The sequence below is a fragment of the Phodopus roborovskii genome, unplaced genomic scaffold (genome assembly GCF_943737965.1).
Source record: "Phodopus roborovskii unplaced genomic scaffold, PHOROB, whole genome shotgun sequence".
Classification (NCBI taxonomy): Eukaryota; Metazoa; Chordata; class Mammalia; order Rodentia; family Cricetidae; genus Phodopus; species Phodopus roborovskii.
In genome coordinates, this window is record NW_026126683.1 from 1 (window position 1) to 22,799 (window position 22,799).

The 22,799-nt window shown below is 38.7% G+C and overlaps 1 protein-coding gene across 1 annotated transcript in view; it reads left to right on the top strand.

The window, feature by feature from the left end:
- Positions 1 to 606: 606 nt before the first annotated feature.
- The window catches only part of LOC127214209 (cyclin-dependent kinase 14-like), a 251,280-nt gene continuing 229,087 nt past the window's right edge, over positions 607 to 22,799 (top strand). The window contains exons 1-2 of the mRNA XM_051174609.1: positions 607 to 787; positions 12,798 to 12,918. Of these exons, the coding sequence (XP_051030566.1) occupies positions 607 to 787; positions 12,798 to 12,918 (302 nt within the window). The remainder of the gene's footprint in view (positions 788 to 12,797; positions 12,919 to 22,799) is intronic.

Genomic DNA, 22,799 nt, shown 5'->3' on the forward strand with positions numbered 1-22,799 from the left:
AGTTCAACCTGTCAGCTTTCATTAACTACTGTAAATGCCTGTGTGTATGGGGGGGTGGGGTTCCAGGTGCAGATACATTCTCCTGCCTTGAGTAAGATAGTTCTACTCTCCAGTGACTCATCCATCAGGGCAGAGTGCTGATGACAAATCAGATGACTTGTGGCATCGGAATTGAGATTGGGGGAGTTTGAATGGTTTGGAATTGGAATGAGATATGGGAAACTGGTGGAAATGGGTAAGCAGGGAAGGGTGTTCAGAAGCATGGGTACTCCAGACTGCAAACACTACACTGCAACTCCATCAAATGAGCCTCCTTACCAGGTCCAGGTCAGCTACCATTTGAGAACATGAGCTCCCCAAACCAAGGCTGGGAAAAAAATGATGTTTCTGTTTCTAAAGACCCCGTACTCCTATGTGGTGCATGATCAAATCTCATGGAGCATCCCTTCTCCCAGCCATGAGACTGGGATCTCTTCATCACACTCAATATTTAACCCAGAATGCAAAAATTAACCTAGCATCTGCTCTAGTGAAATTTAGACTCAATTGTAACCACACTCAGGATTTCCCAGGCCTTCCTCTGGGGAGTGGAGACTGGCCATCACTATGTGCCCTTCCTTCAGTTCTCAGGTTTCTGGAACCTCTGATGAGGAGCTAGAGAAAGCATCAGGGCTCATCTCCCTGGGCTCTTTCCTTTCTCCAGGAAGCCACAGTGCTTCAGAAGCAGCTCTGCCAGGAGCTGCCCCAAGTTACCCTAAACCTTTTCCTCCCTGTCAACCAGTAGAATGTAGGTTACTTTTACAGCTTGCCCCTGAACAGTAAAAGGGCTTTTCTTTACATTTACATAGCAGGAATTAAATTGGCTTTCCTGGAACAAATAAACAGTTTCGAAGAGAAGTTCAGGTCTCTTTCTTCAGTGAAAACTGAACAGCTGGAAGCTTTGAAATGAATGTTTTTATGCTTCTGCCCATCCTTGTTGTTTTTAAACAACAAAACACAACATTTAGTTAACTGTTCATGAGACACAGGTAAACCAGGTTTGGAAGAATCAGGGCGCTGCCACTGCTACTGTTGAGAACTTAGCTCATTGACCACATATGAGTATTAGAGTTTGTAGCCTGTGAGCCTCATAGGAGGAACATTAATGCCCTTTCTGAGCATTCTTTTGACAGACTGGGTGTTGTGTGAGCTATTTTCTAAAGACCTGGTGTTGTGTTTGAGTGCAGAGGGGCTGGCCACCGGAGGCAAGAAGTGAGGTAATGAGAAGAAATGACCATTACTCCTAGGGGCTTATAATGAAGGAAGAAGATAAGCAGAGGTTAAATATAGGAACTAAAACAGTTTTAGTTGCTGACAACTGGGAAAATGAGGGGGAATAAAATCCTTAGGAAAGATTAGTTCTTGAGGTTTTATTTACCTAGTTGTGCCTTTTACTCTGTTGTGTTAGGCTTCCCTCACTGTTCTGTAAAACCTGGCTCCTTGCCATGTGGCTGCCCTGTGCTACACGATGGACCTCCATGCCAGTAATCCAAACATGGCTTTTATCCTTCTCTTCTCCATTTTACTCCTTCAGGCTACTCGTGAGATTTACCTGTCTTGGGAGATTTTTCTTTGTAGAGTAATAAAATTGTTCTCAAGCTTCCATTTAAATCATTCTGAATCCCAAGTGAGGGACCTTGATTTCTCTGGTATCATGAAAAGACTCCCCCAAATTCCAAGATAAGAAACGGAGACAGCCTGACTGTCAAGCACATACTATAGGCTACTAAGCTACCGTGTTGCATAGGAACTCCTGTTTGCTATGCATACCTCAACTCTGCCACACAGAGCTGTAGTCTCTTCAGTGTCTGCCGTGCTGCCTCTGCATGTCTAGGACATCAATAACTGCTCTAATAAATCTATTACTCCAAACAAAAACCTGCCTCAATGTCCCACTTGAACCTTAAAGTAAACTCTTTCATATTCTTTTTATTCCCCTCCACAAAGGGATCTTGAATATTTATGTGGTTGAACTTTAATCACAGACTGGAACATTTTGAAATATTGGAACAGATTTTACTTGAAGTCTGCAGTGGGAGACAGGTGCAGGCTGAGGCACCATGCATGAGATGTGTTGCGTCTGCTTCCCTGTTTGATAGGAATGTCTGCTTAAGCTTGTGCAAAAGGACCTAGTGTTTCAGGCACTCTGGCTGGGTATCTGCTCCTACCATATGTAAGGCCAACAGTAGACTCACTGCTGTGGACCAGATCCTGTGATATTAGTCTGTCAGAAGCTGGAGTTGCAGAGCAAGTGAGGCATTGTTCCAACTGACCTTAAGAGGCTGTCCTATAAATGAGTAGCTGGAGACAGCTTGTGCAATCATAGGGCCTAATCACAGTCCTTTACATGGAGGCCAGAAGGGGAGGCAACAGAGCTTCTAGGGGACTTTTTTCTGAGTAGTTTTCATGGACATCTTAGGTAGGTGTTTTGTCGGTCAACTAAGGCACTGCAGGACATGAGACGATGTTGTACCACTAAAGTAGAGAAAAATGGGCAGCTTCATTATTTGCTCAAAATGGGCCTGAACACAAAGGCTACAGTAATAACATGGCTTTTATTCCTAAGAAAGTACACTTTTACAATACGGTGAAAAGATTCATTAAGAGGAATGACTGGGGGGTATGTGTGAGTGGGTTGAGTGGGAATGTTGGTAATACTAGTTGCCAGTAAGCATAGAGTACTTACTTAGGTCAGTTTCGCAATTAAGTATTTGCAATGCCTCCTCTCATTTAGTCATCATGGTGCAGAACGGGTCAGGTGCAGCAACTGTATCAGAATCCTAACAGCGGATAAAGAACAACTCAATTAGGTGATTGGAGAGTTTAATGAGGTGATGTTTCTGAAACTGTGGTTAAGGATGTGAAACATTTCCAGGCTAGCAACATCACTTCTCCACTTCCCTGCCATGGGGTTACAGCAGAAAGTGGTGTTGAAGCCCCCTGAGCACCATGGCTGCATCTGTCTATCTGGAAAGGAGGCATGGTTTTCTTTTTTTCACTCTCATTTTGGTTAGTGTCTCCCTTGGCCAAACCCAACTTGAAACCAGGGAACTCTATTGGAGATCCTTCAGTTCAGCCTCTGGGGAGCATAGAATAGGGTGAGGAAGCATACAGAAAGCATGTGGTGGGTAGGTAGATATCCAGAATTTTATAGATGGCATGTCAGAGACGCCACTAAGCTGTGTCTTTTCCCTCAAATCACATTAATATTGATGGTCTCATGTGACTCAGACAGGCTGACTCACACACCATAAATATGCCTCCTTATCAGTGGGAGGAAAGGGAGAATGCACCTTGCAGCTGACAGACTGCCCAGGAGTTCTTAAGGCTTAGCGAAGAGTAAGGGGTTGAGTGGCATGTGGACAGAAAGAAGTGGATAACTGAGACCAGAAGGTACAGTTGGGACCTCAGCTTCCCCTCTTTTTAAAAAAAGAAAAAAGTGATAGTGTTGAAGAAGACACGGGGCTGCTTATCTCCCTTCCAGAATGAAGACTGGATTCTCCCTCAGTGTGGTGAAACTCGTATGAAAATATTTCCTCAGCTCTCAATTTTACAGATTTGAAATTGTGAATTTTTTTTCTACATTAGGGATACCCAGTCAGGATAACCAAGATTGTCAAAATAAAATAAAGCCTGCATTTCACTTAGTAGAGGTTTTCTTGTAATTATTTATGAAATCTTGTGTTGAGTTCAGTGTTAGGACCCCAATGTACGAGTTGACCTCTACTCAAAAGTATGATATGAAAATAACAAAACAAAATTAGGGAATCTGAGTTCACGGCCAGCCTGGTCTATAAAGAAGTTTCCAGGGCAGCCAGTGCTGTCAAAAAGGTTGGGAAGCACCAATGAAATTAACAAGTATTATACTCATTCAACTTGTCTTAAACTTTTGTCTTATAAATTGCCTCAGTAATTGTTTTATTAATTTGCAAGCAGGTAGATGGTAACTTACTGTCGTAAAAACATCTTAGTTCATTTGAAGATTATTGACTATTTACATCTTATTTAACGTTTATGAAATTTAGTGAAACTGTCAAAGAATATTTGCTTTCCATGCTATTTATTGCATCTTCTTTTGATGGCATTCACCCCCAGGCTCAAAGTGTCTGCAAATAATCCTGTAAGATAAACAAAGCCCACTGTCCTCCTGGAAAAGATCAGGGGCTCAGGTCATTGCTTTGTATGTGTAAGGCCCTGGAGTCATCTAACTACTAGTAGGAATTTATGTGAACACATGTATGTTTTTGAGTGTGCATTCTGTTTCTAACTAATTAGTACTTTTCAATGCCTTCACATTCATGAAACAAATGAACAAACAAAGTAGGTAAGAACCATGTACATCTTACAGTCTAGCTTGAGGGTTTCACAAGCATTTCCCAAGAGAAATTCCTTGTTCAGTTTCTTTTCTGGAGGATGTGTTGTGATTGCCCTGCAGGTTTCTAGGCAATTCAGTCATTGTTCTAGTCTGCTCAGATTTGGTGTGTGTGTGGGGGGGGGGGGGTCTCTGTGCCTTCTCCTTCTTCCTCCTTTGCCTCCTCCTGCCCAGCTCCTTTTTATTAGAAAAACCCTGTCCAGACCACTGCACATCAGAGACCATGCATAGATCCCCAACCCCCTGTCTTCATGGGAAGAAGGTCACATAGTGGCTTTCAAAGCCTGGCATGGCCACTTATTACCTTGTGACATGAAGCTCATTTTCCCAGGGTATTATTATTATTATTATTATTATTATTACACAATTGAGACACTAGTAATCTCACTAACTTTTTAATTATTTCTTTTATATTTTTGAAATTATATTTTATCATCACCCCTTCCCTTTTCTCCATCTCAATACTTCTATGTACCTCTCCCCACACTCCTTTAAATTCATGTCCTGTTTTTCTATTACTTTTTGCTATACACATACATGTATATTTATATGTATTCTAAAAATACACAAATACAACCTGCTCAGCTTGCATACTGTTGCTTTTGTGTGTGTTTCCAGTTATTTGGAGATTTCATTAGGATCACCTTTGTATATTTTAGGAAGTTTCCATTGCACTAGGTTTCTGTACCACCCCTTAAATGTCCCTCGGTTCTAGCTGTCTCTCCCTACATTTCCTCCCCTCAACTCCGTACCCCTTCCCCTCTCCACTGGATTCTCCCATTCCAGTAACCCTATACTCAGTCCACACATTAAATCTATTAAACTCACCCTCCCCTAGGAGACCCATGTGTCTAATATATCTAATCTCTGTGGGTGTACAGATTGTAACTCGGTTATCATTTAACAGCAAGTATATACATATACATAAATGCATACCACGTTTATCTTTCTGAGTCTGGTTTACCTCACTCAGGATAATTTTTTTCTAGTTTCATCATCTATATGTCTGCAAATTTTACGATGTTATTTTTTTAACAGATGAGTAGTACTCCATTGTATAAACGTACCACATTTTCTTCATCCATTCTTCTGTTGAGGGACATCTAGATTGTTTCAGTGTCTGTCTGTTATGACTGGAGCAACAATGAACATGGTTGAGCAACTGTCCTTGTGGTAAGACAGAGTATCCTTTGGGTATATGCTTGAGTGGTATACCTGGGTCTTAAGGTAAATTGATTGCCATTTTTCTGAGAAACCCATTTGTACTACCAGTAATGGATGAATATGCCTATTATGCCACATCCTCACCAGCATGAGCTGTGACTTCTTTATTGATTTTAGCCATTCCTATGGGTATAAGATAAAATCCCAAAGTAGTTTTGATTTGCATCTCTCATGATGACTAAGTGTGGTGGTTTGCAAAGAAATAGCTCCCATAGGGAGTGGCACTGTTAAGAGATGTGGCCATGTTGAACTAGGTATGGCTTTGTTGGAGTAAGTGTGTCACTGTGGGGGAGGGATTTGAAGTCTCTTGCTCAAGCTTTTACCCAGTGTGACAGTCTACTTCTTGTTGCTTCCATATCAACATATAGCAGCTCCCTTTCCAGCACCATGTCTGCCTGCATGTTGCCATGATCCACTCCATGGTGATAATGAACTAAACCTCTGAAACTGTAAGCTACTACCTCAATTAAATATTTTCCTGTATAAGAGTTGCCATGGTCATGGTGTCTCTTTATAGCAACAGAAATCCTAACTATGACTTCTTTAAGTATTTCTCAGCCATTTGAGATTAGCCTATTGTGAATTCTCTATTTAGATATGTACCCCATTTTTAATTGGATTGTTTGGTTTTTTGATATTTAGCTTTTTGAGTTATTCCCCATTTCTCTTCTATCAGGTTCAGTGTATCTGATTTTATGTTGAGGTCTTTGATCCATTTGTAGTTAATTTTTGTACAGTGTGATAAGAATGGCTCTGTTTGCATTCTTCTACATGCCATTGGTTGAAGGTTCTTTCTCTTTTCAAATGTATTTCTGGGTTCTTTATCAGAAATCATGTGTCTAGATGTGTGATCTGGAACTTCAGTTCCCTTGATAAATGTGTTTGCTTTTATGCCAACACCATGTTATTTTTATTACTTAGTTTTCTAGTTCAACTTGAAATTGGGAATGATGAGACCTCTAGAAGTTTTTATTGTTCAGGATTGTTAAGTTATCCTAGATTTTTTATTTTCCATATGAAGCTGAGAATTCTCTTCAAGATCTGTGAAGAATTGGCATTTTGATGGGGATTGTATTGAATCTATTGATTGCATTTGGTATGATAATGATTTTTTTTAATTCCATGAGCATACCTGAGCATCCATCCTCTGATATATTTTTCAATTTTTTTCTTCAAAGACTTAAAGAATTTATTATTCAAATTTTTCAATTGCTTGGTTATAGTTACCCCATGCTATTTTATCTGGGGCTATTGTGAAAGATGGTGTAGTTTCCCTGCTTTTTTTCTCTAACTTCTGTATAGGAGGCTACTGATTTTTATGAGTTAAGTTTGTTATCAGCTACTTTGCTGGAAGTGTTCATCAGCTATCAGAGTTCTCTGGTGGACTTTTTTAGGGTCACTTCTGTATACTATCATATCATCTGAAAGTAAAGATTCTTTGACTTCTTCCTTTCTAATTTGTAATACCCTTTTGGCCTTATAACTGCAATTATTTCAATAAATAACTTCTCTTTTCAGTTTATTTTTTCTTACAATAAGTAACTTTTAAAACGTGTGTGTGTGTGTGTGTGTGTGTGTGTGTGTGTGTGTGAATGTAATCTAGAGTATTACATGTAGAAGTCAGAAAACAATTTGCCATTGTTAGCTTTTCCTTTCTGAAAACTGAACTCAAGTCCTCTGTCTTGTAAGCAAGTATTCTTACCAGTTGAGCCATACCCCCTTATTAATAAGTATCTTTTACTCGGATGCATACTCAATGATATTCTAGGTAATGTTATTAATTAATAATCTTTATAAGCCAATGCCTCAAAAGTTATGAGTACTATGTCTTGATTAAAACTCATTTTTATGATAAATTTTGTGGTTTTGACAATTAATTTTTAAAAGGTAATGAATGTAGATCAAATCAGATGGTAAGGTGCTATCTTGCATTCATGAGGCCCTGGGTTTGATCCAACACATCCAATAAACCAGTTCCATGCATTTAACTCCAGGACTCAGGAAACGAAGCCATTACATCAGAAGTTTAAGGCCAGTGTTGGCCATATAGCAAATTCATGTCCAGTCTAAAATCTTATCTTAAAAAAAAAAAGAACAATAACTAAAGTTAATACCATGCCAGTATGAACATGGAAATCCATTGGAATTGCCAATTTACTCAGATCAGGGCATTCATTTGCTGTGTGGTGCTGTCATCTGGAATTAAAATAATATGTTGACTTTTACAAACTGAGACGCCGAAAGTAGAAACATAAGCCAGTGAGCTGTAAAATGGTGGCATATTAACACATGCCCCATTGAGAACGTTCCTGCCCTCTGCTCATACAGATGGGACAGGGTCAGCGATGCAGAGATGCTGAGGTGAACGTTTTTGAGGAGATGGGTGTGTGTGATTTTATACATTAGTGGTATTACTGCAGTTTATACTTCATGAGCACTAAAATTCACTTAGTCTGTCCCAGGTATCAGCAGACCTTTCTTACTCAGTGTGTCGGACTCTAAGTGAAGTTGTTTTCTGGGTCACAGAGCATCTGTCAACTACTCTACTCAGCTGTTCAGTACAAATGCAGTCTTTGCCATTTGTAGATAAGTGGACGTAGCTGCTTACCGAAAGAATTTACTTAGATTGACAAGTGGCCATCTATTAGTCCAATTTATGGACCTCAGAGTTCAGACCCTCATTTAAAAATGAAAACAAAGAACAAGCAAAACAGACACAGAGAGACAGACAAAAACAAAGCCTACAGAGTACTCAGAACTTAAGAAGATATAACTGCTTGCCTAATTTAGGAACCAGGACCAGGTAATTTGCTTTGCTATGTCAGCCGAAGCATCATTTAATACACAGTCTAATTAACAACAATGGGTTTGTCAAACAGTATTTAGCCCAATCATTCTAAGTGGCCTTACTATATCTATTAATTTCATTTCAATAAATATCTCTTACAGTTACTGGTATTGTAGAGGTAGGGAAATGCTTTCAGTGGAAAATCGCTAGCTACAAAACTAATTTACTTCTGGCATTCTGAGGTTCTATACCGAAATAGTGGTAGACCAACTCAGAACTGTCAGCAGTAGGTTCTGAATAGCAGGTCGTCCCCATTTACTCTTAGGTCTGCCCTCATTGGAAGTGGCAGCACTATAGCCATGTATATCCCTTTGTTATGAGAGCCCCCTATAGGAGTCCTTGGGAACCTGCACCCTTCCAGGATTACAAACTGAGCCATGATGCACCAAGCAGACAAGCTCCCTCATGTGGTTTTCACCTCACTTTTCTTTTTCCACTTTCCATTCAGACTAATCATTAATATAAGAAGTTTTGATAATCACCCATGAACTTCATGTTTTTTAAAAGGTAGTGTAGCTTTCTTCCTGTAGTGTAACCATAGCAACTGTCCAGGAACAGAGAGAGAAAGCTTTCACACATGCTGTGCTAATTAATCCTGTCCTGCAGTTTTTCTTCAGCTGGGAGAGGCAGTTTAATAAATTTTGCATGAGTAAGCAGGTTTTGATTTGTGAACTTTACAAAAACATAGTGTTGTTTTTACCAAAATGATTGTGGAAAATGGCACTAAAAATCATATTTTAGGGTATTTCTCTCTCTCTCTCTCCCTCTCTCTCTCTCTCTCTCTCTCTCTCTCTCTCTCTATCTCTTTTAAAGGAGCCATGTTAAGTAATTCAGGCTTTCCTGAAAAAAAACACAGGGTCTATTTTGCCTATTTAATGAATATAAATGTCCTACGAGTGAACATTTTTCTTCATTGATGTATGGTACACCTTCAAAACTAACATCACTTCATGAGAGGTGAGTGAGAGAGCTTTTTCTCAAGAGATGGAAAAAAACTGTATTCTGAAATTAAAGATTCTAATTTTCTATATGACATATCTATGTACAAACCCTCTTAAAATAAAAGAACTTTTTTTTTTTTTTTTTTTTTTTAATTTGAAAGTTCATCCTCATTGCTCTTTTGGAAACCATTGTTGCCCAGCTGAATGAAGTTGGGGCTGTCTTTGACCTAAGTGTGTGAGACAGGAAAAAGTAATGTAGACTATGAACTTCTGTTTGTGTTTTTCACAAATACTTAACCAACAACAGTACTTAACATTTAGCTTGCAATCACATGTAATGGTTTGATTTCCCTTGTATTTAGGATATTCTGGTTTCATATTTTCCCAACTTAAACTACCACTTTCTACTTAATAAGTAGACTGATTATTTGAACTGTCAAAGAAAATCTCACATTTTCTCATTTTACTATCTCTGTTTGAGCTGTCTGACAATAAGGCCTTAGGAAAAGCAAGAGAATCTAGCTTGGATGCTCTGATATCCCATTTGACTTGACAGCCACATATGGGATGAGTCAGAACCTATTTCCAGACTTGCCTTAGCTCTTTGTTTTCTATATGGAAATGAAGTTGTTTGAGGACCAAACCTTTGATGGGGTTGCCAGTTCCTACAGACATTTTCCCAGCTTTATTGTCAGATTAATAGTACGGTTTTGTATGAATTGAGAGTAAAGAATGTGCTACAGAGAATATGATTGAACATAATTCTATTTGTATATAGAATATTAGGTGTAGTAAGTTGAGCATTGTTGTATATTTCTGTACATTTTGTATATCTATACATTTTTGTATGGGACATATATGAGCATTGACCAATTCCATATGTAATCATCTTATTGTAAAATACTATACTGTAGAAAAATGGACTTTAATGATAACAGAATTAATTAATAATTCTTTGTCTTTATCAACTATGTTATTAATTTTAAAGTTTACAATAACCCAGAAAATTAGCAGCCATGGTTTAGAAACAGGAAGAAGTCATGTTCCTAAACATCTCTGACAATCTTAATATATCATTGAAAAGAACATGTTTAAAGTAGGCTCACAGCAGAAACCTTGTATTATATTTTACTTCAAGTATAGTACTGACAAGTGATGCTTTATACTTGTGTTGATTTGTCACATAACTGAAAAATTGTCAGAACTATTGAACTTAGATGAAGGAGAGGTTTCTCTTTGCTCATGGTCTCAGAAGTTTCAGTTGGTAATGGGCTGGCCCTGTTGTTTTTGGATCTATGCTAAAGGCAGAATATCACAGGACAAAGTCCAAGGTGAACAAAGCTGCTCCTCTTGTAGCTGTCAGGGAGCAAAGAGAGAAAGTTTATCACCCTGACATCCCCTTCAAGACCATGACTGGTGAAACAATGTCCTTTGGCTAGGCCTCATTTTCTGGACAGGTCTATCAACTATCAGTATCACTGTGGGCCACTGAACTGGTCTTTTAACAAATGGGCCATGATGGAGCATTTCAGGTCTAAAATGCTGCATTGCATCAATCTTTAATGCCAAGGTCAGGAAATGGTCTATTATGACTTGTTTCACTTTCAAAAATAACATTGTGAGGTATATGATCTTTAAAAGAAGTAGAAGGATAGAGACATGGCTCAACGGTTTAGAATGCTTAGTGCTCCTGCAGGAGGTCTGAGTTCAGTTCTCAGCACCCAGGTCAGGCAGCAACTGCCTGTAACTCCACTCCAGGGAATTCAGTGCCCTCTTCAGGCACCCTTATGCATGTCCACATAGTATATGCATAGTATTCACACACACACACACACACACACACACACACACACACACACACACACACACACACAGAGAGAGAGAGAGAGAGTTAAAAATAAAAATAAATCTTTTTTTTTTAAGGGATTAGACTGGGGACATAGCTTGTTGGTAGTATGCTTTCTTCACATGCAGGGGCTGGGGTGTGTATGTTCCATCCTTATTATCTTTATTAGCACTGCAAATGAACATTTTTCAAAAAGAATTAGTCATTTTATACAACCTGCGGGAAAATGCTCAGGAAAAACTTGCTAAATTATGAAAGGGGCAGGGCTATATGGATGGCTCAACAGGTAGCAATATACTGCTTTGCAGAGGACCATGGTTGGCTTCAGTACCCACATCAGGCAACTCACAGATAATTGTAACTCCTGGTCCAGTAACTCTGACACCCTCTTGCAGCCTCCATGGCCTCCCTCATTCATGTGCATATACCACCATATACATAATTAAAAATAAAATAAATCCTCTTAAAAATGGATAATCACACATTCCAGAGGTAAACCATGGACAACATACATGAATTCACGTTTTTATTTGTTCAGCAGTCTATCACGGTTTAATAAGGATCAGGATAAACAATTAGGCCGAACAGATATTTATTGAGGGAGAAATAACTCACAACATAGACAGGTGAACACCAACAGGTTCCTGCATCCAAGAATTCCTCTGGATGTCCTCCTGTCCCTGTGTGGCTGGCAAGAGAGCTCTCTCCTCACCTCCTCCTACCTAGTTCTCCAGGTCACTTCTGCCCCTGGCTCCACCCCGCAATGGGTGTGGTCAGTGCCACAGAAGGAGACAAAATGAATATCCCACTACAGCAGTCCTGTGTCTGTGTGTGAATATTTCAGTTATTAGGTCAAATTGCATATTTTATGTTAAAGTAATGTTACCAATTTTTGTGCATTGCAACTTGATATCAGCTTTAATCATCCACATGTTCCAGTTTGATCGTTGCTTTATAATTACATAACTCATTGGTTTTTCAGATAATGTCCCCCAGTGTGTATCCACTTGTGAGTTTTTGAGAAACACTCACACCATAAGAACTTCTTGGGCAACTCTTCAAGAAAAGTATTACAGTTTCTCCTTAAAATACACATGTAAACACTGGCAGCACTGGTCGTTTGTAGAGCTGGGACTCTTTAGCTTTCTTAATTTATCTTTTCTGCAAGTTATTTGGCCAAAGAGCCCTTACTGATATGATGTACAAATTTGGAACTCTCAAACTAGAGTTCTGCAAAGCAGATGAAGTAACCAGGGAAATTTTAAGACAGCTCTGATTTTGTTTGGTGATATTTTAAAAATCCATAGCACAAATGTTTTGTTTTTAATATACATTATATCATAATTATTAATGTCTTAAAAGCACAGAGACTATATATGTTTTCCTCAGATATGTTAATCTTGGCTTGGTATTCATGAATCTGAATTACAGTAGTGTTGTTTTACCTTTTAAAATGTAACATTTGAATTTAAAACACATGTTCTTTTCATACCCCTTTAACCTCTTTACGTTTCCTGTAACCCACAGGTCTTGCAAGAGCAAAATCCGTCCCTAGCCACACATACTCCAATGAAGTGGTTACCTTGTGGTACAGACCTCCTGATGTTCTCCTGGGCTCTACAGAATATTCCACCTGCCTTGACATGTGGTGAGAAATGAACACTTTAGGCTAAACAGTGTGGCATGCTTGGTCTGGCCCAAACCTAGACAGACATCTAATAGTTGTTGGAGAAAGATCAATGGTGCATGAGTGTTGCCTGTGTGTGGCAGTACTGTGGCCTATTTAATACCTGATTGGGAATGGTACCTCATCAGAGTCTGCTCCAGATGGAACCTTCTAAGTGTTCTTGAAGGACAAGGTCAGAGGCTCTTTCTTTCTTTCTTTCTTTCTTTCTTTCTTTCTTTCTTTCTTTCTGTACTGTAATTTTTTTCTGTCAGTACTGGTTTTATTTTATAATGAGGAAGTGTGTATCTCCAAAGATCAGTAGAATAAGAATTAACATGACATGAGTTCATATTTACTACATAGCTCTGGCAATTGATTGAAAACTATTGATAACGAAATGCCTTGAGTGTTTAAAAATATGGGATTATCTCAGAATCATTTCATGCAATAGTTCTCCAGCTGTTAAAATCTTTTTAATGTATTAGAATGTTTGGTAATATTTGCTGCATACCTGTTAATACTGACAAGCTGCTGTGCATTCCCAATTATGTGAGATTTAAATATCATAATCATCTAAGGGAATGAATCTGATTCTTAACACTCTGGTGAGAGTCACTCATGGCCACTGGGCATAGCTTTTCTTTTTCTGTACTCATGACTGGGTTTGAAGTAAAATAATTCATGTAGCTTGTGGTTGTTCTTTACAAAAGAGCCATCATTCTTGAGTGATTATGCCCCTGAATTAAGAATTTAGCTACATAAACATGTAATGTTTATGGCCTCAGTGAAACTTCAGTATGTATTATTTACCTTCCTTCTGTGAAGTTACTTCATGACTCTACCACAAGCAATCTTTGTTGAGTGTTAAAGTACCCCTAGCTGTGGGGTTTGGTGTTCTGTGGAACCATTGAAGTCATCTTCAGCTTCTTATGTATATGAAGTTGTCTAGATATATAGCTTTCAATAAAACTGTAAAAATATAGGCCATCAAACACCTGCAGATCTGTTTTCATAAATCTAATCACATTTTAATGATATTCTAAAATCCCAAGAATAAATATCACCATCTATTGGCGAGTAACTGAACTAATCCATCTTTTCATCACACTTCCTGGCCTTGGCTTTTAAATGGTTATTTACTCTTTCTGTAGTTAATATTTTCCCTAAGGATAGGCCTGTCTTTGGACAACATAGATAATTAGACCCTTAATAATAATGGGGAAAGTTAGAGATGGAGGCCAGTGCACACACCAGGGTACCAGTTAGTTGCTTTCTTAATAATCATTTGCTACTTTCTGTTCCTAGTTAAGAGCTGGCTATGCAAATAATAATTTTATCACAGTCTTGGGTTATAAAGTATTTTTCTATTTATTTTTGTATATGGAAATTCTTAGTCGTCTTTCAGTGAGTTCAACTAAGGTCTCTACTAATAAAATGTGTTTTGAAATGTTTGTGGTGTAGAGCCAGTTTTTTCTCAGTTGCTTGGCAGTTTAGTCAAGATTATACCCTCCTAACCACAAGAAGTTGTTCTTCCTGTGCTAAATAAATAAATGTGCATCTAGGGAGATGGCTCAGTTATGAAATGTTTGCAAGTATGATGAACTAAGTTCAGCATGGTGGCACACATGTAACCCAGCACAGAAAATGAGGACAAGAATGATGACTTAGGTTTAGCATGGTAGCACACACATGTAACCCAGTACAAAGGATGAGGAGACAGGCAGGCACTGAAGTTTAGCCAAACTGGTGATTTCCAAATTCAAGGAGAGACCTTGTTTCAAAAATTAAGGTGGATATCAAGGACACCATTGACCTCTGGCCTCTCAATGATACACAAGCATGCACCTACACTAATATGTACACACAATTACACTTATGTCGATCACACAAACAGAATGATGTTAAGAGATTGGGGTTATTGCTTAGTTGGAGGACCTGAACTCAATCCCCCAAGCCAATGTACAATTGTGAGTGTGCTGGACAATCAGATCCCTGAGCCTCAGTGTCCAGCCAGCCTCACTTATTTGGAGAGCTCCAAGCCAGTGAGATAACTTCCCTCCTCCCACAAAGGTAGAGAGCTCCCTGAGAGACAACACTCAAAGCTGACCTCTGCCTCCACACACACACACACACACACACACACACACACACACACACACACACACACACACACGCACACGCACACGCACACGCATGCACGCACACAGGGTGGGGATAAGCAAAATGCTCTATACAGTAGGTACCAAGTGCATGATGGATTCTGACTTTCTAATGTTTGTTTCTGGCATACACTGTTTTCTATTCTTCCCTACCTCACCCCACCCCATGTGTGTGAGAGATAGTTTGGGCACTTGCTGCCAATTTGCTTTGAACAGAAACATAATAGAAGCATACGAAGAAGCCTATTATTGAAGAGAAAGAGGGAAATCCGGTAGAAAATAGTGGACCCCAAATGCCCTTTTGTGTCTATGCCAAGAATATTCATTGCCAGAAACAAATAGCAAATGTGCTAGGTTTGAGCAGCTTCCCATGCTTATTTTCAGTTCACATCTAAGCCCTAAAATCTAGGTTGTGTCTATGCTATGCCTGTCATTGTGAATCTGATTTATTTCGAGCAATTTTCTAAAACCTGTTTTGCTATTCTGTAGTCAGATAAAAATGCATGTGTCTTTCCCACGAGAGAGACTTTCACAGGCCACTGATTCACTGATTTTTTTTTTTTTTTTTTTTTTGCATAATCAATGACATCGATGCAGGATATTCAGACACCTGGAAATGGGATTGTAATTGAGTCATGGCTCAGCTGCACCAAGAAGAAATACAAATATTAACCCAGGGACAGCAGCAGGGAGGCAGGTGGCAGGGGTTTCAGGCTAGTTTTACAGTTCGTTTACTGTCCTGGGGCTGGAGTAACTAAAAACTGATGATCCCTACACCATGTTAAATAGACACAGTCGCTAAAAATATTAATGAAGACACGTATGCAGTAACACTGTCAGCATGTGATGGAAATCAGAGCTAGCACTGATAGGAGCTTCTCCTGTGGGTCACCCGCACCATGGAGATGTGTGAATGCCCAGTGACACTTAAGGACTCATCAAGTTAGTTTTGATGCCTTTGTTTCTCTTCCTAAATGAAGATCGGATTCAGCGTTGTCTCTTGTAACATGTCTGTTAATTCTTGGGTTTTGTGCCTCCCTGAAAGTCACAGCATGGAAAAACATTGCTAAGCTTCAGAACCAGAGGTATTTACAGGGTCTGAAGAGCACAGGAAGGGGAGCATGGATGTGAAGGCAGCATATCTGCATAACTCTTCCCTGGCAGTAGAGTCCTGCTTTCTGCAGAGCTGGGCTTTTAAATAAGCTTCTGTTCCTCTCTGCATGCCCAGAGCTGTGTTTGCAGCTGTGCATACTCTCTAAAACAGAACATTGTTGGGGATTATTTTAAAGGATTTTTAATATCAGGTAACTAAATTATATGTTAATAAGTGATTTTCTCATCAAAGGCATTGTGCTTTAGAGGGGGCTCGTGGTATCAACTGCAATGCCCCCCCCACCCAGTATGCAAAAGAATGATGGTATGTCAGGCGTTTCCTATCATCATCTTTTTCAAAGCTAATTAACATATTAACTATGCTTGTCAAAATGTGGGGTAGATCATTTATAAATAAGCCTGTCAAACATAATGAGATCGCATATTAAATCACCCTGTCTCTATTACATCTCTGATTTAAGATTAAAATTAATTTATTTAACATTGCAGCAGCTGGGTGATTAAGGGAAAAAACCTGTTCTAGTCATAATGTATAGGAAAATGTCTGCATCACAGTTTATTTTTAATATATTAGAAAGAATATTGGCTAATTATTAAGTATCATAAAGTCATTTGGCCCTGATTCATATTACATAACTTAATGGCCATACATATTGGCAATATCCTGTGTTCTGCCATTATCTTTACTGATCTTTCTATCTTGAATCAAAGCAGTTTACACAATGAAATTTCTTAAGACTTGGGTTTATATCCCATTGTTTTAAGAAAAAGAACCATAATTAAACCTTTCTATACCTGCTACCCTGAGCATAAATTTATTCTGTGTGAAGCCTACATTAATTTGAAAACTTGAATGATAATAATAGTAATAGTTGGTACTTTTATTGACCATAAACTGTATATAAGTCCTGCTATGCTCTTAAATTACTTCCTTATTGTACAATGAAATAAGGAACATTCACGAAGTAATATAATTACATCACACGGTGAGTAAATTGCCAACTTGCAGTGTAGGGCCACATTCTCAGTATCCCTTCCTTGCCACATTCTGTACTGTCTTATAAGATGATTTGGAAGAAACTGACCTTGTTTTACTACTAATGTAACTCTGTAACACTAACAAAGTACTTGGTAATATATCATATTTCTATCCAAGTTACGCCTTTTGTGTAGCTCAGATATTTTGGGTGGCTTTGTTCTCACTCATAAGCCTGCACTCTCTGTCTCTCCTAACAGCTTTATTCCAGTTGCTTCTACTATATAATTTTATTTAGTGAATACTTTTAAAAAAAGCCAAGACATGAATCATTGAATTGAATACATTTTCATGGTACTACTGTCTATGCTGACATACATCTTCCCAGCTCCTAGTCATTATTCATTTATCACTTCTGCTTAAGTGAATACATCCATTTTTAAAGGAGTTCTAAGGAAGAAGGAAAGATGGAATTCCTGAGCTACAGCAGAGTCATCTATTGTCAATGTTGTTGCATGTTTTCTAATTATTGCAGTCATAAGGCCAAGGAAGATGTGAAACAGTCATTGTCAAATTTAATAGTTCTCTGATAATTCTTAAACAGTGCTCAAATAATGCACTATCCAGCTGACTTGCTACAGCCACTGACAGTGGGATGCAATGGGACAGAACTGGGGACAGCCACAAAGATCTTTATGTTTCTGGTGGCATCCGTGGTTCTGAGTCCATTGCAACTAATGAGGCCTCTTTACTTTTGGATGGCCATATACCTCATCAACATACAGTCCTCCTTAGAGAGTTGATAATTCTGCCAAGACAATAGGTACAGAGAGTCTTACTATGCCATATGTCTTAGAGTACTCTAGAGCAATAATTGACCCTTTATTTCCATCAGAAGAGATTTGCTGTATTTTAGTGTTTAATTCACACCTAAGGACTGACTGCTGGCTACAAAACCCTTCTTACAGGAAATTTATCATTGTCTGTGCATTATCTTGGTCAGTATGGTTTGAACCCTGTCTGGTTGTGAAACTGAGATAGCTGCCAACTCACCAACCCAGAGATGCCTCTGGAATAGTCAAGGTAGCAGTTGTTGGTTTTTTTTTTTTAACGGTGTGTTATAGTTTTTAAATCTCATTGTTTATCAGTGTGGGTCTTTGAAACAAAGAGCATATTTCCATCAAGGTATTTGACCACTTAGTGATAATTACAGTATTTATAGAAAGAATAATTTAATGTAGACTTCCCTGCTAAATATTCTAAAACGAATTAAATTTCACTAATTTCTTTTTAATCAACATTAGGAAAGTAATTGGCTACCCACAAGTGGATTTCTGAATGATTTGGTAATAGCCAGTTACTGAGAGTAAGTTTCATGACATTAGTATAATCTTGCCACATTCCACTGATTCACCAGATTATAACAATAGAAAGAAATGATCACAGGAAATTCTTGGGAAATATAAAACTATATAAACGTTGAAAGTAGTATTCATATTGTCTTTTGGGTCTGTCAGTCACCAAATTAAATGCCTTGTGTTTCTATTGGGCTATAGCATCCAAGAGGGCTATGGAATATGACAAGTCCAAGATACTATGTTTCATTTTAAGGAAATGAGCATGCAGGCTCTCTCCGTCGAATTAGAATTTTTGACTCAGGAGGGCCTTACATGGGAGAGTAGGGCATGGGTAAAATATGGTTCTGTGTTTTAATCTAGAAATATGTAAATTAAGGAATGTGTCATGTAGATTAGTACTTTTATTTTATTTAGTTATTTTTCAGTGTGTGGAGTATATGTGTTCATCTCTCCAGGTATGTTTGTGTATGTGTGAAACCAGAGGTCATTGTCAAGACTCTTTCTACATCATTCTCCAGTGTCTTCATTTATTTACTTATTAATTAATTAATTAATTAATCCATACATTCTTCATTTATTTAGAGACATGTCTGTTAATGAACCTGGAGCTCCTAGATTCATGAAGACTTGCTTGCCAGGGAATTCCAGGGACCTACCTGACCACAAATCCCAGCTCTGGGGCTATAGATGCATGCCACCATGCCTGGCTTTTTATATGAATGCTGGGGATCCAATCCCAGGCCCCTGTGCTTGTGCAGCAAACACTGTGTGACTGAGCCATCTTCCCAGCCCACTTTCTGTTTTAAGATATATGAATATATATATGTATGTATATACATACATACATACATACATACATACATACATACATACTTGTCTCTCCAAGCATGCAATGCTTTTCTGTTTAAAGAAGAGGCAGGCTTTGACAAAAAAAAAAATAGTGCCCCAAGTCAACTTCCTTCTCCCATAGTTAGCTCAACTTAGTTAACCAAAGCTCTCAACAAATATTTTCAGTTTTCTGAGAATCCTGTGGTGATTTCAGGTATATCTGGCTAACTGACAATGACCACAGCAGTGTCAGTAACAGGATCAGTGACCCACTTTATCTATGGCTTCTCTTTAATCTCTCAGGAATGACTATGCCTTTTTAACTCTTTGGGCAATACTGTATATCTCATAGGTTTGACATAATTTTTTTCTTATTATCTATCAGTCTATTCTGTTGACTGATTTGCATTGCTGGAGAGTTAATCTATATCCTTGCCTCTGAAAGCACTCTTCATTTATTCTTTTAGACATTGTACTAAATGAAATGGTGGATGAAGACTTTACCATGGTCTACCAAAGTTGTCCCACTCCACTTTGACCTTGTTTACCCTGTGTAGAATTTTATACACAAGTGTCTCAGAATTAATCAAAATTAATGATTTTATGCCCTTTATTTTTTGTTTAATCTTTGTTTCCTGGATCTTCTAATTATATTTTAATTTTTTTTTTAGTTTCATTGCCCTTATTTATATTGTTAACTATTTAAAGTTTAAAAATATTTATTAAACACATGTGGAAAAATGCTTTCCAAATGCTGAAACATATCACAAAATCTATATCCCAAAATAAGAGAGATTAATTTCTAAGATTGTATTTTAATTACTTCTCCCTTCCACTTCCTCCTGCTATGGCCCCTCCCTGATCTCCTTCAAATTTGTGGCCTGTTAAGAGAAGCTTTGTGACAGTCTGGTCCTACAGCCGTGTCAGCCCCAAATCACACAATGAGACACTGTGTTAGATATAAAGCTGTTGGCCATTTACTAGTGTTTCTTATTGAATAGCTCTGTCTTAAATATTAACCCATTTCTAACAATGTAAGTATTTCTACATGGTCTTGGCTTACTGGAAATGCTGGACCTGCATCTCCTTTGCCTGCTACATCTCTGCAGAGAGGAGAGAGATTTCCTGTTTGTCCCTGCTTATATTCTGATTAAACCCAGCTACATCACTTCCTGCCTGTCTGTACAGACCTCCAGACCTCTATGGTTAGCTAGTGGCAGTATCTGCCAAACTATGTCACTTCCTGCCTGCCCAACCAGTGTTTTATTCACCAACTAATAAGACAAACATATATACAGAAGAACATTCCCCATCAACGGCCTCATATGTTTTTACATACGCATGCATGCACGCGTGCGAACACACACACACACACACACACACACACACACACACACACACACACACACATTCCTAAATCTAACTTGTTAAATCATACCTTGTTACTTGTGTGTAGGTTTTCAGGGCTGACTGTAAGCAATGAACAACCAATTGCTGTGCTCTTCCCTGGGAAGGACCACCTCCCTCTTCTTCCAGCTTTACTCATCTGTGGTTCTTTATATAGTGTCCTTATTTTTAAGGTCAGCTTTGGGAAGTCTTGTTGGTGAGACTTTATGCGTGTAACTTCTGTTGTTACAAGGAGACACAATCTTACAGCAAAATCCCTGACCCTGAGGCTCCTACAATCTTTCCCTCTCCTTCTTCCACAATGGCCCCTGAGCCTTAAGTGTGGGGGCTATTTGTTGTATACCCATATAGTCTTTTAAGTTTGTCATCTTTAAGGATAACATTGTGTTAAAGCTTTGTGTGTATACCTTTTAAAGGCTTATTTATTTTTAATCTCTGTGTGCATGTCTATGCCATGGATATGCAGGTCCATATAGAGGCCAGAAAATGTTGTCAGATCCCCTGGAACTGGAGTTAGGGGCAGTTGTGAGCCACCTGCTGTGAGTGCTATCAGCAAACTAGGGTCTTCTGGAAGAGCAAGAAATGCCTTAACAGCTGAGCCATAACCAGCCAGTATGCCATGTATAGTAATCAGATCAGGAAAACAAACAGTGCCATCTGTGTGTGTGTGTTAGTATCCTCAGTGCTGTGGCAACATTCCTGAGAAGAAGCAACTTAAGAGTAAAGGGGTCTATGTCAATCATGCAGTCTATCGCAAAAGGAAGTCTTGGCATCAGGAGCAAAAGGTAAACTGGTCCCCTTCCAACTACAGCCAGGAAGCAGAGAGTACCAAATGCATATGCTCTGCTAGCTTCCTCCTCTTTATGTAGCCTGGGTCCTCATCCCATGACATTGAGGGCACAATTAGGATGGACTTTCTCATCTTATTTAAACTAATCTAGATAATCACTCACAAATGGAGCCAGAGATCTGTCTTCGAGGTGATTGTAGTCAAGTTGACAATCAGTATTAACCACAGGTCAACTCCTTGTCAACTTGATACTTTAGAATGTATATAATGAAATGATATCTTAGTATTATACTATATGCTATAAGATAGCATAATTTATAGATAAAATATATGTATTATGTAATTGATCTTGCTTTCTTTTCCTCTGATTTCAAATGGAAACTTTTTCAAGTATGAGAATTAGAGGGATTTGGATCTTTGCTTATTTTTTTGTAAATGTGTTATTATGAATGGAGAGACCAGTTGGCCCTTTGATTCTTCATATATCTTAGGAGATTAATCAGTGTAAATTTGACTACATATGAGGTCACCCAACAGACACACTCTGGGAATGTCTTTGAGGGAGTTTCCAGAGAAGCTTAACTGAAGAGGGAAAACCCACCCTGAATATGGGTGGTACAATCCCATGGGGTGGGGTCCTTCAACGAATATAAAAAGAAAGCCAGCCAGCCTAGTACTGGACTTCTCTGTTCTGAGGTGAAGAGTCAAGAGCTAAAGCTGCTTCAAGCCTCTCCCATCATGATGAATGGCAACCTCAATCCATGAGCCCAAACACACACTTCCTTGTTGAAGATGCTTCTTGTCCAGTACATCTCATAGGAGTGAAAAATGTTACCACTGCTGTCTTGTGGGCAAACCCAGCTACAAAGTCAATATCGAAGGCCTATTCTTGGTTCTTCCACAGAATCTGATAACTGGTAGATAGATGTGGTCCTCGGATCAGGGTAAGACAGGAGGTCTGAGGGTCGGTCACACAGACCAATTCACACACTTTTCAACAGACTCTTCTTGTTCCTCTCAGTACCTCACCATTTTCTGGTGTAGGTTCTTCCATAAGTCTGATGCTTCTTTTGGTTCAATTTTATGTATCCTGCTGTTGTGCAATGGGAAACAGAAGGGTGGAAGGAAGAAGCCTACTGGGCAGTTACTCTCTTTAAAAATTCCTAGTCCTGTTCCCTATTTCCATCTGTTAGATTCATCTTCACAGTGTTTAAAGCCTGTGTCTCCATGTG